Raw genomic sequence first — 18,245 nt, forward strand, 5'->3', positions numbered from 1 at the left:
GAGAAGACTAACCAGGTTTTCATGAGTGTTTTTTCCCAGTCCACCTTTTTTTTTTTACAGCAGAGGAGACAGTTCAAGGGCGTAAAAAAAAAAGAAAAAGAAAACAATAATGATAAAAAAAAAAGCCCGTTACTTACTGCTCCTGAATAGAGTACAGAGGAGTGGCCATGATTATTAAGATGCAGAAGCCGTGTAAAACTATCACTAGTATCCCCAAACAGTCCATATAATCAGCGGTCCCTATTGTTAAAGGCATCGGTCTCCTATTATGGCTATTTCCCAAGGCCACAGAGAAGACTAACCAGGTTTTCATGGGTGTTTTTTTTCCGTCCACGATGCAGAAGCCGGGTAAAACTAGAGACGAAAGGAAGAGATGAGTGGGGTGATGTGGATATAAATGTGGAATGGAAGAGGAGAAAAGGAAAAAAGAAAGGGAAAGGGAGAATCTGAAGACATATATATGGAAGTGATGTGGATGTGAAATTATGGTATGGAAGGAGAAGCAACAGAAACGGAACGAAACAGTCCGTGGAAATCCTAACGACTTTTACGAGTCTTTTCTAACAGGGGGGACAGCAGTGAATGGGTACCAGGTATTAATCGGGGGTTGTGTCCCGTCTCCTGTACTAATTCCTTCCCCTTCTGTCTCTCCGGCATATGACCACAGATGTTGCGCCGACTAAACGAAACTTTCCTTTCTTACATTGGGGAACTGAGGGCCATATTTTTAAACATTTCTGCGCCCAAGAACACGTAATTTACTAGTCTTTCGTGGGAGTTTAGGGCATTTCCAGGGGCACTTTTATGACCCTGGTGGTAGTCTGAGCCTTCTTCTGTACCGTGAACCTAAAAGGACGCTCATTAGAATTCGATTAACCTCCTTTTTGACCTTTGGAAATAGTTGGTGTGAGGTGTGCATGGGGGCATCTGACAATACCAACCTGAGGTGCTGCTGTTATGTTTAAAAATACTTACTATAGACTTAACCCTAACTTGTGTGTCGTCATGTTTCCCTCATTAACCTCCTCGTCTCATCCTTCCCTCTAGTCCATGAAAATCCCAGCAACTTCTACGAGAGTCTTTTCTAACATGGGAAAATTGAGGTGCTGCTGTTATGTTTAAAAATACTTACTATAGACTTAACCCTAACTTGTGTGTCGTCATGTTTCCCTCATTAACCTCCTCGTCTCCTCCTTCCCTCCAATCCATGAAAATCCCAGCAACTTCTACGAGAGTTTTCTAACATGCGAGAATTGAGGTGCTGCTATTATGTTTAAAAATACTTACTATAGATTTAACCCTAACTTGTGTGTCGTCATGTTTCCCTCATTAACCTCCTCGTCTCCTCCTTCCCTCCAGACATTCCCGACATCCCGGACAGCATCAAGAATCTGAAGGCGTTGCAGGTGGCGGACTTCAGCAGCAACCCCATCCCCAAGTGAGTACCCCTACCCCCCCTTCTCTCTCTCTCTCTCTCTCTCTCTCTCTCTCTCTCTCTCTCTCTCTCTCTCTCTCTCTCTCTCTCAGCAGGTTTTATTATTAACTTTCTTTTGTTGGAGAGAGAGAGAGAGAGAGAGTGGTGTATGTGTGTGTGAGTGAAAGTGTTGTCGGCGCGCGCGCGCGCGTGTGTGTGTGTGTGTGTGTGTGTGTGTGTGTGTGTGTGTGTGCAAAGAAGACTGGAATGGAGGAGGAGGAAGAATAGGGGGAGGAGGGATTTATTTTATTTTATTTTATTTTATTTTGCCATCGGGGGAGGGAGAAGAAGAGGAGGAGGAGGAGGAGCGGGAGGAGGAGGAGGAAGTAGCGGTGCCCAGCTGGTCTAATGGTGAAGGTAAAGTTAAGGGCACTTGTTATAGTACTCGCGCGTTGCCTTGGTGCCCATCTCCGTCACACTGCCCCGTGGACCCATTACCCCGGGACCCAGGGGAACAACACCAGGGTCACCGCATCTAAAGAGACACCAAGACTTGACCTCTAACCTCGGCGCCTGGTTGTGCGGAGGTCAGGGGTCACACACACACACACACACACACACACACACACACACACACACACACACACACACACACACACACACACTTGTTGACCTTCCTCACACAGGCATTCTCTCTCTCTCTCTCTCTCTCTCTCTCTCTCTCTCTCTCTCTCTCTCTCTCTCTCGTTTACAGTTCTTCCTTCTGTTTAAAAATTATTATTATTATTATTATTATTATTATTATTATTATTATTATTATTATAGTGGTGGTGTTTACACGAATGATGGTAATATAATGCCTCTGTTTGTTATTAAAGAGTGTGTGTGTGTGTGTGTGTGTGTGTGTGTGTGTGTGTGTGTGTGTGTGTGTGTGTGTGTGTGTGAGTGTATAGCAGCGTGACAGATTAACTTTTTGGCCATTAGAGAAAATTACATAATGGTATAGTAGTAGTAGTAGTAGTAGTGGTGGTGGTGGTAGCAGTAGTAGTAGTAATATTTGATGTAATAGTAGTAGTGGTAGTAAAAATAGCAGTAGAAGCGGCAGTAATAGCTGTAGTAATAGTAGTAGTACTAGTAGTAGTAGTGGTGGTAGTTGTAGTAGTAGTAGGAGGAGGATAGTACTGTTTCCTTCTTTTTTTTTCTCATGTTATTACGTAGGTTACTTATCGGTCCTTCCCCTTCCTCCTCCCACTCCCCCCCTCCTCCTCCCCCTCCTCCCCGCTGTCCCGTTGTAGTGTGACCGCAGCTTCGCCTTACTTCCTGTGTGCGGTATTTATAACTGTTGCGTCTAGCGGAGCGAACAGCAGCAGGAGGAGGAGGAGGAGGAGGAGGAGGAAGAGGCTGGCGAATCTTACTTCCGTCTGGTTACGGAGAGGAAAGAATGAAAGGATTTCATGTTTTGTATCTGTGTGTGTGTGTGTGTGTGTGTGTGTGTGTGTGTGTGTGTGTGTGTTTAAACAATAATAATAATGATAATAGTAATAAAAATAATAATGTTAATGATGAAAAGCCTCTCTCTCTCTCTCTCTCTCTCTCTTTATTTATTTTTATTTGTATATCATTTAACCAAAAAAACATTCTTCTCCATTACTAAGAGGATCAATTATTTTTTATCGTCTTTACAAGGAGAACGAGACCACTTCTGTTACATTATTATTATTATTACTTTAAAACATTTAGTCGCCCAAGTTCATATATTTGACAAGGCTTTCGTATAAGTTTAGGGCATTTCCAGGAGTAGTTTCACGACCCTGGTGGTAGTTTGACCCTTCCTCAGTAGCATGAACCTAAAGAAGCACTCATTAGAACTCGATTGATCCCTTCTTTGACCTTTAGAAATGGTTGATGTGAGGAGCGAAACTGTCTTATATATATATATATATATATATATAAATATATATATATATATATATATATATATATATATATATATATATATATATTTATATATATATATATATATATATTTTTTTTTTTTTTTTACAGCTTAGGAGACAGTTCAAGGGCGTAAAGAAAAATATATATAAAAAAAGCCCGCTATTCACTGCTCCTGAATAGAGGTTAGAGGAGTGTCCAAAAAGAGAGGTCAATTTCGGGACCTGCTTAAGAGCGTATATATAATAGTACCCCCTCACAACAACAACACCGCCGCCGCCTCCGCCACCCACAGCACACGGTCGGTACGGGCGAGTCCTGCCGCCAACACATGCGTAAAATTTGTGTAGTAGTCGGGAAACAAAACATGACGGCAGAGCTTTTTGTTTTTATATATTTTTTCTTTTGACTTCGGGAGAACGAATCGAAACCCTTTGACCTGAACCACGGCCGATTCTCCACACACACACACACACACACACACACACACACTACCATCCTTGTTCTTTTATATCATTATTAGCCAGTACTATAGTCCATTCTCTCTCTCTCTCTCTCTCTCTCTCTCTCTCTCTCTCTCTCTCTCTCTCTCTCTCTCTCTCTCTCTCTCTCTCTCTCTCCATTTTCTTACTATTAATTTCCTACCTTTTCCTGTGTACTTTAATGGTTATCTTCTCCTTGATCATCTCCCTTCAACAGGTGCTCCTCAGACTTTGAATAGGCTCCTTGTCCTCTCTTCTCACCCCTTGACTAAACCATCTCTTGCTCTCCCCAACTCATCATTTTTTATCTAGCTCATGTGATGTGAAGGTGATTTAATTCAGTTTTATTTTTGTTTTATTTAGTGTTTTATTTATTTATGTAGGTAAGTTGTAGTGGGAGAGACTTACAGCCTGTTCAACCCCATAAGGAAAAATGAGCATGTTATATGAGGGAGAGAGACGAAGAAGAGAAGGGAGGTGTATTGTATAGTGTAGTGTATTGTTTAATGTGTTGTGATGGTGACTCTTATTAACCCTCTCCCTCCCCCTTGCAGGCTGCCCGGAGGCTTCACGCAGCTGAGGAACCTGACAGTGCTGGGCCTCAATGACATGTCCCTCACCAACCTGCCCTATGACTTCGGCTGGTGAGTGATAAATTTCTTCATTGATATATTTGTTTTAATTTATTCCCCCATCTACACTCAGACCCATAAGAATGCCATCGCTGCCATTCCTTGTGTAGTTTATTAGTTTATCCATCATTTAAAAAGAAAAAGCAAAGATAGAATAAGCAGATCCTAGGCTAAACAAGATTCTCATATGATGCTTCTTCTTTAAAGATTGCATAAGAAGATTTTAACACAACACATACATACTTTAACTAAGATCCCTCTGTTTGTGTTGCAGCCTAGCAAACCTGCAGTCCCTGGAGCTGAGGGAAAACCTCCTGAAGGGGCTGCCAGAGTCTGTGTCTCAACTCACCAAGCTGGAGCGCCTTGACATTGGCGACAATGACATCGAGGAATTAGTAAGTGTCCTGACTGTGTGTGTGTGTATTTACCTTATGATAGTAAAGGTAAATTTGGTCGACATACACTGTAGCTGAATGTGAAGATATTTAGGTCGCTGGTAAGTTAGAGAAGTAAAGTAATATGTAAGATGGTTTATGTAGCTCGCTGGTTAACCCGTCCGCTGCAATTGCATAGATTTGGCCTTCACTGGTAGCCTGGTAACACACTCCCAAGTCCTTCTCTGCCTCTGTGGTGGATAATGGAGTGTTTCCCATGTGGTATTGGTATGCTGGATTTCCCCTCCCATGGTGCATGACTACATTTTTTTTCATTGATTTGTAGCAGCCACTTTTTGTTCAATTCCTGTAGCTTGGTGATGTCTTCTGGTAGGAAATCTGCAGTCAAGGGGTTAAGCATTGTTTCCTTTTTATCCCCTAGAATGAACAATTTAACTACAGCTAACTTCAACACTACTTACAACCACAGCTACAACTACTACACCCAACAACTTAACTAACAACCACAACTAACAACTTTTTATCCCCTCCATCACAGCCTCCACACATCGGGGACCTGCCAGCACTACAAGAGCTCTGGCTGGACCACAACCAGATCTCCCACCTTCCTCCTGAGACGGGGAAACTCAAGAACCTGCTCTGCCTGGATGTGAGTGAGAACCGGCTTGAGGACGTGCCTGAGGGTCTGTCGGGCCTCACCAACCTCACAGACCTCCACCTCTCCCAGAACCTCATCGAGACCCTCCCCGACGGCATTGGCTCACTCACCAAGCTGACGATCTTCAAGGTGGACCAGAACAGACTCATGGCCCTCAACCCCAACATTGGAAAGTGAGTGACATGGACGGAAGGGAAGCTCCTGTGAGGGAACAAGGCATCAGGGGCAGAGATAAAGATAAAAGACAAGTAAATGTGTGTGATATAATATTGTTTGGCAGCTTGCTGTGTTATTAGCATCAGGCTGTCTGTCATTCACATGATTTCTTCCCATCCAAGGAGATCAAGGGGAGGAACTGTGGTTTGTGTCAAAGGCCCCAACACTTCAGAAAGGTAAAGGAACTGCTGCTCTAAGTGTTTCTCTGTGTTTGTCCAGGTGTGAGAACCTCCAGGAGCTCATCTTGACGGACAACCTGCTGAAGGAGTTGCCAAGCACCATCGGCAACCTCAAGAAACTCACAAACCTCAACGTGGACCGCAACAAACTGTCAGAACTCCCGCCTCAGATAGGTGAGTCAGGCAGCCGGTGCGGCGTGTAGTGGCGGTCAAACAACTAACTCAATGAATTTTCCTTCCATGGTGTACCTGATGCTCAATATAATTTAGAATTTTTAAAATTCTTCAAGTTTGATCATGTAAAAGAGGATTATTTCTGCTTTCTGAACGGTGAAATATGAATAGTTATAACATTTGATGAACAGTATCTTCATGGAGTACAGTGATGCCAGTGTGTCAGACCACTTGTTATTTTCATCAGGGAAACTTGAAAACCTTGGAGTGCTGTCCTTGCGGGAGAACCAGCTCCAGTACCTCCCACAGGAGACCGGAAACTGCCGGGAGCTGCATGTCCTGGATGTCTCCGGTAACAGGTGGGTCATTGCTGTGAAAAGAGGCCTTTGCTTTAACCTCTCCAGTGAATGGCTGGAGCTCTATGCTGCTTGTGAGTCAATATCTCCTGACACAGATCTAAGGTTTCCTCAGATTCCCCAGGTACTTAATTATTGACCATCCTGAGAAGGAGGATGAACAGCTGGGTGAGGTGAGTGTCAACCTCCCTGGGCCTGTGGATTCATAGCTAAGTGTGCTAACCACTACACCACGGAGGGAGTGTTGACAGTGCTATCTTGTTGTCCCCAGGCTGCAGTACCTTCCCCTGACCATCACCGTGCTTAGCCTGAAGGCAGTGTGGCTCAGCGAGAACCAGGCTCAACCAATGCTCAATTTTCAAACCGAGGTAAGGCGCTGGGGCCCTACCACCCGCCCACACCCACCACAAGGAGCAAACGCTGTGATCAACAAGATTAAACATTGTGTAGAATAACTAGATGTAAAAAGTTGTTGATTTGCATAACATTCTTAAGCTTTAACAAAGAAAAGCACAGTTGAGTCCAGCAAGCTAGCTTTGGTGCTGCAGAAGACTGAAAATGTTTCCTTGCCAGGTTGATGAAGCTTCTGGCCAAGAAGTGCTGACCTGCTTCCTGTTGCCCCAGCAGGAGTACCAACACGACAATATTGGTAAGCTGCTGCTGCTGCTGTTGCTGCTCCTGCTGCCCCTGCCATCACACCAGCCACTGTTCGCTGTATTGGCCACACACACACAAACACACACACACACACACACACACAGAGGTGCTAGGAGCCCATCCCTTCAAGTCCTTGGCCACAGATGTCAATGACCCCAAGGAAGCAGAGCTGATTTCATTTCGTTAAGGCTCCTGTGCTAGGTCATGTATAGGGCCTCACCCTGTTAAAAGACAACTGTTTTGAATGAATATGCCATGTACACAAGAATCACTGAAACAAATTTTAAGTTTTCAGTGCCATTTCAGAATTAGTTCAGCCATGAGATCTGTTACAGTGTCCCATCAAAAGACAATTGGGTGTGTTCAGTCTTTGCCTAACACAGACATTTTTAAACTCAAGACTGTCACCTTTAGCACTAGGGCCAAAACATCACCAGACTATTCTTCTCTTCTGGAAGTCTTCTCCCAGCCCCCTTCACTGTGTCTTCATTCTATTATTTTAATGTACTGGGTCCCTTCAAGGATGGGCCCTAATGCTTAGTGTAGTTAGCTGATCTGCCCTGCAAGGAGGACGCTCCCTCGTGCTTCTGTAACAAGGTGAACAAGAGTAGCTCAGCTTTCTGACAGAGAAGATGCATTGCCAAAACATAACAGACTCAATCAGAGCAGCAGATGGCCTAGACTGTTGCTCATCTTCATTAGAAAGATTGTACTTAGACACCATATATTCTATCTTTCCAAGGCCCAGCATCCATTTATCCTTGATCTTTGGTCTGTGTCCATGGTATAGTCTTCACTGTGCATCAGATATGTTTTAATCTCAACTATTTAAACTTTTAAGGGTGGGCAATAATTACTGGGAAGATAGTGTTGCCCTTAGTGCCCTGGCCCTGGTGGGATCAATGGATGCTTCTCAGCCTTTCAACATTAATTTTTTAGTACCTTGAGTATGGCCATGGCTGCGGATCACACAGGAATGGATGCCTGGCCTGAGCCCTTCCTTAGCTAGTGCCAGAGAGGTGAGGCAGCTTGACAACACAGTGTAGTCTATTCAGCTTCATTCAAGACCTTGCTACTTGATTCCCCTCTGCTTGAGATCATTGGGAGCCCTGTTCAGATAAGGCGCTCCAGCTTCATGACGTGGACACAGCTTCCCTACAACATGGTGATCCTAAAAGATGACTGATTAATGGTTGTTGAGTTTTCAGAGTTACCGTAGGCAGGAAGTTTTTTGTACCTGTGGAGAAAATCCTCAGATATTGGACTGCATGCCTGGCACTGTCTAGCACGATACCTCTGTCTCTGTCTCTCCCTCTGTCTCTGTCTCTCCCTCTGTCTCTATCTCTCCCTCTGTCTCTCCCTCTGTCTCTGTCTGTTTCTCTATCTCTGTCTTTCTGTCTCTGTCTCATTTTGTTTCTCATTTTGTTTCTCTCATTTTCTCTCATTTTCTCTCACTCTCATTTTCTCTCACTCATTTTCTCTCACTCTCATTTTCTCTCACTCTCATTCTCTCTCTCTCTCATTCTCTCTCTCTCTCTCTCTCTCTCTCTCTCTCTCTCTCTCTCTCTCTCTCTCTCTCTCTCTCTCTCTCTCTCTCTCTCTCTCTCTCTCTCTCTCTCTCTCTCTCTCTCTCTCTCTCTCTCTCTCTCTCTCTCTCTCTCTCTCTCTCTCTCTCTCTCTCTCTCTCAAGCCTTCACTAGTAGATAAGCTTCACATTGTTTGGGAAGAACTATATATTTTTTTCTCAGCTCTTCCCCAAAAGTTCTTTAGAATCCTTAGAACTGATTTTTTTTTTTCCCCAATGATGATTTGAGGAATTTCAGACAGTATTGATTTTTATTTCTTTTTTACATCGAAGGCTTTGAATCTTGAATAGAATGTGTATTTTTAATTAATTGAGAACCATGCCGCTGGCCAGCACTTCTTGTATTTCAGTTATTTTTATTACAACGTCGATTTGTTTTGTTTAGTTGAACCTGGAGTTTGGCGTCCATCCACTGGTTCAGGACCACTCATCGTCAGGGCCGTATTAGGAAATTCATAAAGGGGGGCACTAGTCAGTCCATCCCTCTTTGGACAGTCAGGCAATTATGGAATCCTTACAAGTCATGCCAGAATCAATGGTAGACCAGTCACTGTTCATGCTCATGTAAAAGTTTGATTCTTGGAACAATTTTTTAGGCCAAGTTCCGAGAGTCAGCTTTTCCATGGGTATCAGTGTCCTGTCGCTTGAATATATTCCTTTTGTGGATATATTGTAGCCTTGGGGGAAGGGGCAAATTTTACATGGGGTTAACTGACTTATCCAAGTGTACAGATGGTAATATTAAGGGGGGCTTCCTCCCCGTATTCTGCCCCCCACCATCCTGGATACGGCCCTGCATGTTCTTTATTCAGACTCTGAAGTGACAATCCCAAATTAGTGAAATACAAAGAAGTGCTTTGGCCTTGACTTTATATATGTGTTTTTGCAGCCAGTGTTGTGTACAGCCTGCCTCCAGCTGTGTTTGTCTGTCTCCGTCAGTCAGTTGTGTGAATGGGTCTGTTGGACAATTGAGGAACAGTCTAAAGTCATGATTCCCTTCCCTCCACTACTGAGTCACTGCTTAAAGTTTGTTGTCTTCCAAAAGGTGTTCTCTTCATGCTAACACAGCACATGTACCTGACTAACTGGCTTCCTCTGCCTGTACCGGAACTACTAACTAACCAGTGCTTGACCTCACTGTGCCCTGCCCCAGCGACGGTGTTCAGGGTGATGCTCACCACCTGGCGACGGTTGCCTCTGCACGCTCTGGCCTGTCGTCGCTTTAGGCCATGTTTTGCTGTGCTCTGGTCGTGTTTTTGCCAACACTTAAGACCGGAGAAGACAGCATTATTAATTGATAACTGGTGAAACATTGATGACAAAGCTGCCCATTTCATATGCTTGTAATAGGTAAAGAAGCAAAGCTGTTGGCATTGGGTGAGCATTGTTCTAACAACTCGCTGGGACACGGTATAAACATGTACTAACACAAACCTGATACGTGACTTGTATCCGTTGGCGCTTCAAATGGTTTCTTCTGTTGTATTGCCAAGCTCTTAATATTTCTTTACTTGTAAGGAAGAGGTTGGTAGGTAGGGGATTAAGGGGGCTGTCTTTGCTCCCACTTTGAAATGTCCTGTGTGCATTCATGGAGTTCTTTCAGGAGGCTGTTTATATCTTCAGAGTTTTTAAACATCTTCAAACAGAATAGGAGCAGAAGCTCATGCTACATATGAGGGGCCCATGAAGGGCCTAAGTTGTCTGTAGGTGGCCCAGTGCAGAGCACACTGCTTTTTCCTTCTAGAGTTTCATGTTGGGGACAGCTGGGGGCCTGCCAACAGGCCACACCACTGGGTAAAAGATCATTATGATTGTTACTTACCATTTGAAAATGTTTCAAAATCTTGGAAGAACAAACTGCCATCAAGATGTACATCAGGTCTGCTTACATGCCCTCAGTGGAATACTTCCTCCAAAGTGTAGCTGCTTGTCTTCTGTGTAATGGTAGCAGTAATTTCTTGCAATACCTGTAGTTTGAAGCTGGGTGTGTAAAGCTGAGGAGGGCAAAAAGTCAACAAACTTACGCAGTCAGCTTCTTGAAACCTAACACCACCTGTCTTTCTGAGCCATTAATTTAACATTATCATGAAGGAACCTATCCTATTGGCACTCACTGCTTTGTCTGTGATAAATGGCAGATAGTTTCCTATGTACATCTTGAGTGAGTCACTATCTTAAAATCTGTAATGTTTTCTTGACTCCTGTTGTGTAGCGATGAGCTAAGGAGGAAGGTAGTGGTTGGCAGGTGTTGCTGCTTTGTTGGGTGGTAGTGGTGACAAAATTACCAAGATAATGTACAACTTGGTAAGTTGAATATGGTGTATCTATGATTAGCTTTGGGAGGCTCCTATGTGAATACATCTCTTTAATCATTTGAGAGACGTGGCTTACTAATATTATCTCTGGGATCTAACGTTTTATAGTTTGATTATATTTAACTCATCGGTGTTTGTGCATGTGTGTAAAGGCATGTGCTTGTGTGTGTGTGTGTGTGTGTGTGTGTGCGTGCGTGCGTATGTGTGTGTGTAATTCACTACCACAGCCTGGTCACATGCTGGGCTCATGATGGCCAGCCGGTATCATGCTGGGGACAGCCTCTTGGAGCTTGTCAGCTCACATGCCCCCACCATCATCCCCTTTGCCCTAGCGGGACAGTTGGTGCGTGGCAGCTGAAAAATCGTTGGGCCTGAGCAGGGTCTTAAGCCTTAGCTCAACAGGTTGAAGTGTGTGTGTGTGTGTGAGAAGAAAGAGAGAGAGAGAGAGAGAGAGAGAGAGAGAGAGAGAGAGAGAGAGAGAGAGAGAGAGAATTTTCTAAAACAGGTGATAAGGTAAGTTTTCAGCCAAGGCGTGTCTTTGTTCTGTGTGATATTATTATTTTTTTTTTTATACATTTTCCTACTCTTCATATATATATATATATATATATATATATATATATATATATATATATATATATATATTATATATATATTATATATATTATATATATATATATATATATATATATATATATATATATATATATATATATATATATATATATATATATATATATTATAAATGAAGTGTTTTGGGACTTATTTGTTTGTTTAGGGCTAATTGAGATCCTAAGCCACACTCTATGAGCCTTTGAGGGAGTCAGGTCTTAGTGGCAGGTGTGAAGTGTAGCAGGCTCCTCCTGCAGGTGTTCTGACACTCCTGTCATGTATCTTGGTGTAAAAGTCACTGTCGTGTAAAGTCAACCCCGCCAAGGCTGCAACAGGTTCAGCGGAGGAGTAAATCTAAGCTTATGTGAAGGAAGTGTTCCTGCCAGTCCTTGGATGTCTTACAAATAATTGTTTATACTCGTGCAAAAGCAAAATGTTTTGAAAAACGTTTAAGGCTAGTTTAAAAGATCAACTTCTACATTAATGCTATTTTTCCATAGTTATTGCTACTACTACTTTCATATTTAAGGTTTAACAAACAAACAAGTAAAGGGTTGACTGTTACAGAAGAGTGACTTCTACACGAGTTTACTGATGTGCCTAAAGTCATCTTAGGCCAGGTGGTGTTTCAGGGGTGAGCGGGTCGCCCCCGTCATCCCTCCTCAAATACGGCCCCAAACACAACGTGATTTTATAACGGTTTTAAGAGTTTTTTTCCGACTGTTCTGGAAGTTTGTGTAGGCTGTAGCCCTTGACAGTGTTTTGAGCTCACACAGCTTGTAAATAGCCTCCACACAGTTCAGTAGGGAAGTATTTCTTCTCCTATAATACTTTTCATGACTGCGGCAGAGGCAGGCCAAGGGCAAAACAAAGTATAATGTGAAACCCTGCATCACGTCCTTGGTCTGTCTCTCAAACCAGAAGAGTCACAAATGAGACACTGTAATAACACTTTATGGATACCAATCTTGTTCAGTCATGCATCCTTGTTGTGTTGAGCACCTCATGAACTAATTGGTGAAGAGCCTCCGTGCATGATTGATGAACTGGCCCACCTCAGGCTGCCTGCCTTGCCTCAGCAGACCACCGCTCCCTGCCCGCCACCCTGGCACACTGTTGCTCCAGCCAGCTTCCCACGGCACAAAGTAACACCAAATGATTAGTAAAAAGGTGGAATTCCTGGGATTAGATCATTCTAAATTTTAATGTGATTCCTCTTAGTGATGTAAAGTCCACTCCTTTCTTATTTGATGAAACAAAACCTGAAACAATCAGAACAATTGCTCAGTTTGTGTTTCATGGAACAAGACTAGCTGCCGTAAACAATATCTTTCATTTGAGAGAGTACCACTGACAGTGATAACACCTTTGAATATGATGAACCTTTGGACGTAGTGGATTCGTGTACCCCCAATAAGTTAACAGAACAGATTTGCTCCTAACCGTTGCGGGCAGCGTGTCCTCCCGTGGCGCCGCAGATTGGCTTAACCGTTGGCATGAAGTCTAATCCTGGAACTTTCAGAACAACGTTTATTGTGTTCTTGGGAATGAGCAGACCCGCCACTGAGCGGGTGTGACCAATTCCAGCTTTTTATAATCCTTTCATTGTCTCTGCATGGACTGTTTCCTGGAGCACTTCACTGAGTGTTGCCAGAAGGGCACAAACATTTCCAGTCTGTTGCAACAAAGAGGAAAGGTAGTTTCACACAACTTAAAATAGGTCACCAGAATAGTATCAAAAGCTCTATAGTAAGAGTCCGTTAATTCAAACAGCAGTGGATCCAGACATGTTAGGATCTGTGTTTTCTTCATATATATTTTTTGCTGTTGTATATTTTGTTGTCATAATTTCCTTCCTTCAAGCATGGGACTGTATGGCTTTTCAGATCATAATTTCATAAGAATTTCAACCACTGGGACGTGTAGATCAGTTGCCTTTGGATCAATGGACTTTTACAACTGTATCATAAACTCCTCACAAGGTTTTATTCACTGCGCAAACCACACTTTCCTTCTTTGCTGCAATGCTCTGTTCTTTTTTTGGCTAAGACTGATTTATAGAAGTGCATTGATATTTTGTCTAGAGTTTTCTTGCCTGCTTCTTGGCTTGAGCGAGTGGTTCCAAGTGTGAGTGAGTGTGTGAGGCGGTGTGGCGTAGGTGTGGGCCGGGCCAGGCTGTGGATCAACCCTTCTATGTCATGGCAAGGGAGTCAGTATCGATGTCAAGTCTCCCATCCCTCACGAGACTTTATGATGGCCTTTTTGTGTCACAGTAAAGGAGTCAGTATTGATGTTGAGTCTCCCATCCATCCCGAGACTTTTGGGCGGCCTTTCTGTGTTACGGCAAAGGTGTCAGTATTAATGTCGAGTTTCCCATCCCTCCTGAAACTTTGGGATGACCTTTCTGTGTTATGGTAAAGGTTTCAGGTTAGGAGCACAGCAAAGTATTAACGTTGAGCCTCCCATCCCTTCTGTGGCTATATGTTTACTTGAGAGATATGTTCAACCCCTAAAGCAAGAGTAGTATCCATGTTAAACCCCTTATAAAAAATATCGTACGAGAATTTGGCTTTTCCGAGGGAGTCTATATACCCATGAAAGCAAGTCTCACTGTTCCTAGGTGCGTCTCATCCCTCCCAAGGCTATATGTTGAATTAAAGGATAAATTCAACCCCTAACAAGAGTAATGTCCAGCACGCTTTTTTGTCCAGCGAGCTTTTCTTGTGTTGTTTTCCCCCTTGAGCTGCCTCCCTTACTGTGACGTCAACCCCCCCTTAAAAATAATCATACAAGAAATTGATTTGAGTCTCACCTGGTGCCTCTCCCTTACTGTGACGTCAACTCCTTTAAAAAAATAATCATACAAGAAATTGACTTCTACTAGTGAGTCTACACACCTGTGATTTAAGTCTCACCTGGTACCTCTCCCTTACTGTGATGTCAACCCCTTTAAAAAAATAACCATACAAGAAATTGGCTTTTACTAGTGAATCTACACACCTGTGATTTAAGCCTGGGCACTGCCACCACCAATGCCACACCCGCCGAGAGAGAGAGAGGGTGGTGCCGCGTGGTGCGTGCATGCGTCACACCACCTGAACTCTCGCTGGTCTGAATGTTGCCACCGAAGCAGGTCTGGGGTCTGTGTTGTGGTCTGTGGTGAAGTCAGCGTGGGCCGTCCCTTGTTATAGAGTACGCCTGTGGTATGGGTGGTAGCGAGGGCAGGCTGTACCGCACTGGTGACCTCAGCACCGATAATCTGACCGCCATCGGCCCTTCAGCTAACGAGTGGACCCACGAGGACGAGGACAGCTGGGACCCCAACGACCCTAACGAAGAGTCCCGGGTCTCGGTGGTCAAGTTCAGCGACGATAAGGAGACCGAAGACAGCAAGGAGGTGAGTCCCGTTTCCCCGTCCCCCACCCCCCATGGCCGCCCTCTTGGGGGGGTGTGGCTAGATGTCAGACTGTTGCTTAAGTTCATTTCCAGGCACTTTTGAGATATATATTTAAGGGTCTTTCATCAACACTCACACTGCCATTTTTCTCTTTCCTCACCACACATGCACCACAACACCGTCTGCCCAGCCGTCCTTGGCTTCCACAGGTGCTGGGAGCCCCTCAGCGCCTGTGGGAGCAAGGACTCACCATGCAACTCACAAGTTTTCACACTCCAGTTTTGCTCCAGTCCACCAGTATTTTTTAGCCTTCCCCTGGAGCACTGCACACCTCAACACACTGTTTTTCTTGCACAGCCATTTTGCTGCTAGGAACTGAACAGAGAGGATGAGTTTACTTGCTGGTGCCACATTTTTCACTAGTCCCCTTGAGCGATGATAGCTAAGGTTCATGTCCCGGGGAGTGGTGCCCTTCACCCTTCAGTCAAGTAATGCTCCTTGCCAGGGTCTGTCTCGCCGCGGCAGCAGTTTGCATGCCCATGAGTAATCTCGGTGTTTGGGATGATTTTCATTTTGTTTTGTTCGTGTTATTTCTATTTATATGGATATAGTTTTATTTTTTGTCTTGTTACTCTAGTAAGGTATTTGTGCAGCTGCCACTTTGTGAACTCGTGATTAAATCTACTGAGTGGAACCATCATAAAACTTAACATAGTTCTTGGGAATGCTTTCCAGTTTATTGTTTTGGGCTGCCTTTCTTTTTGGAGACATAAGAATAAGTCCTCTCAAAGAATTGCACACTCACTGCATGATGACTTCCCTGGGCATGCCGGCGATGTCCATGTCCTGCAGCCACTCCCGTAGCCCCTGTTGTGTCTGTCCGAGGGTCGTCGCGCGCACCCAACACGCCTCAGACCAATGATCCCTCCTGGAGCATTATTTCCTTCAGGCTGTCGTAGCTCAAGTCATAACTCAGTGATGCCAAACGGAAGCTTATTGTTGACTGACCTCCTGTCTCTCTGACTCTTGTGGGAGCCGTAATGCTTCACGTGGTGGTGGACAAAGAAAGCATTGTTACTGACTCTCTGTTCTTTTCTCAGTCCTCTCCTCTGGTCTCTCAGCCAGTGTTTCTCCCAGTAGCCAAGCCATTAACCTCTAGCCTCCACTGACCTAGACAAGCACTCCGTGAAAGCCTATGCAGGGTGAAATATATCCTCTACAATGTACTACAGCTCTTGTAGTGAAGCTGTGAATTTATGTTTGAAGCATTAAGAGTACCCTTGCTGCCCCTGAAGACCATGTAACCTTGTTCAGTGTGAACAGGTGACTGCTTGTGTGCAGGCCGGCAGCCTCACACAGGAGAGCTCCTCAGCCTGATACCCTTGGCTCCCAGGGCCGCCCCGCAGCCCAGCACGATGGTCTCATGGGTGCCTGAAGCAAACAAATTCCCAAGCTGGCTTGGCTTCCTACAAAGCATCAAAGTCCAGAAGTATCTTATTCAGTGTTTGGTGTCTGAAGCAAACAAACTTTAGGATACTGTACGAGAACATTTTCTAGTCTGGTTTTTTTGTAGAAGGCCTAACACACTTGTGGAGTGGTTTGTTTTGGGCGTGTAGTGAGCCACCGTGCTGGACCGAGGCCTGGCCCTCAGTGGTGCCGCCACCCTCCGTGCCGGGCTGTCTTGACGACAAAGCCGCGCGTCCTCCATGTGTGAACTGTTAGTCATTGACAAGGGTAGAAGGATTCCCATGAGACCTGTAAGTGATGCTTCCAGCATCAGAAACACTACTTGCTGATGTGTGACATTATTTTGCTGTAGATGAGTCTGTGCTTAACTCTACTTCACAATTAAGGTTTCATCATATACTCCACAAGTATTGACATGTTATGTTTTAAATTCATTCCATATTTTTGAGAGTAACATTCTTATTTGTCTTCAAGAGCTTGAATAATTGCTAAATGATTAACACAAATATTTGCTGGTTAAGGTGACCCCATCATGTAACTCTTTCACTCCACCCTGTCCCCTTGCATTTCCTTCCACGCCTAACCAAATGCTGATGATTGGTTGGTATTTAGCAATTATGCAAACGACTGGTGGAAACACTGGTGAGTCTTGCACCTTTTCCTCTTTTTTTACTGGTAACTTTTCAAGCTCCAGCATTCATTGCCTGTTTGTCTGTATGCCCCATGCCCCTCTGTGTGTGTGTGTGTGTGTGTGTGTGTCCACCCTGTGTGTGTCTTGTTGCTGGCATGTTTGTGCCAGACACAGGGCAGCAGGCCTCCATGTGTGTGTGTGGCCAGGGGTTGTGTTGGGCCTTAATCTCTTTGCAGCTCCAGCTTAAAATGTTTCCCTCAAACTCTTACAGTGTGCAGCATCTTGGAGAGAGAGATTGTGATGTGAGCACCAGTGGATACACAGTAGTCCAGAGACACAGTTAGGATAGGATGAGCGGGCCTTGCCAGGTCATGCCATGCGCAGAACTAATAATAGAGAGACAACTAAAGTAAGAGAGTGGCAATCCAGGAATAGTAGAAGTCAAAGCAGATTGAGAACCAGGCTGGCTGTTGAGGCTTTATTTAACCTTTGCTGCAGCACTACACTAACGTGAGGCAGGGAACAAGGCTGAGGTCAAATTAAACTGCCATAACTGGATGGAGTACACTAACAGCAGAGAGAGAACCAGGTGGGGAGAGGAAATTGGAACCTTTACTGGAGTCTGAAGGAGCATTTTAATATCAAATATCAGAAAGAACCAGAATGGGAAGATTTATTTATTTATTTATTTATTATTATTATTATTATTTTTTTTTGCACAGCCTGTTAGTGACACAGGTGAATTTTATTTATAGTGGCTGCTGTGATGGGTAAGGCAGGGTTAGGTTAAGTTAGGTTAGGGTAGGGAAGGTTAGGTTAGCTTAGCTTAGGCAAGGTTAGGTTAGCTTAGGCAAGGTTAGGCTAGGTTAGCTTTGGCAAGGTTAGGTTAGCTTAGCTTAGGCAAGGTTAGGTTAGGTTAGCTTTGGCAAGGTTAGGTTAGGCAAGGTTAGGTTAGGTTAGCTTTGGCAAGGTTAGGTTAGGCAAGGTTAGGTTAGGTTAGCTTTGGCAAGGTTAGGTTAGGCAAGGTTAGGTTAGGTTAGGTGCGCTTGAGCCTCCTCTGGACCACCTGTCACCACTGATTCTCACACCTAATGCATGTTGCTCCCTCCCCTTCCCGTCCCTTCCCGTCCCTCCCCAGTG

General features: G+C 44.3%; 1 protein-coding gene across 14 annotated transcripts in view; it reads left to right on the forward strand.

Annotated features, from left to right (window-relative positions):
- LOC127007947 (protein scribble homolog) overlaps positions 1–18,245 on the forward strand; it is a 95,701-nt gene that overhangs the window by 22,953 nt on the left and 54,503 nt on the right. For 13 of the 14 annotated variants that reach the window (XM_050879475.1, XM_050879481.1, XM_050879479.1 and 10 more), the window contains exons 3-11: positions 1,360–1,438; positions 4,386–4,475; positions 4,738–4,858; positions 5,397–5,689; positions 5,952–6,085; positions 6,333–6,444; positions 6,713–6,809; positions 7,015–7,090; positions 14,802–15,007. In XM_050879475.1, coding sequence (XP_050735432.1) covers positions 1,360–1,438; positions 4,386–4,475; positions 4,738–4,858; positions 5,397–5,689; positions 5,952–6,085; positions 6,333–6,444; positions 6,713–6,809; positions 7,015–7,090; positions 14,802–15,007 — 1,208 coding nt within the window. The remainder of the gene's footprint in view (positions 1–1,359; positions 1,439–4,385; positions 4,476–4,737; positions 4,859–5,396; positions 5,690–5,951; positions 6,086–6,332; positions 6,445–6,712; positions 6,810–7,014; positions 7,091–14,801; positions 15,008–18,245) is intronic. The other variant, XM_050879480.1, reaches the window with a different exon arrangement.

The sequence above is a fragment of the Eriocheir sinensis genome, chromosome 36 (genome assembly GCF_024679095.1).
Source record: "Eriocheir sinensis breed Jianghai 21 chromosome 36, ASM2467909v1, whole genome shotgun sequence".
Classification (NCBI taxonomy): Eukaryota; Metazoa; Arthropoda; class Malacostraca; order Decapoda; family Varunidae; genus Eriocheir; species Eriocheir sinensis.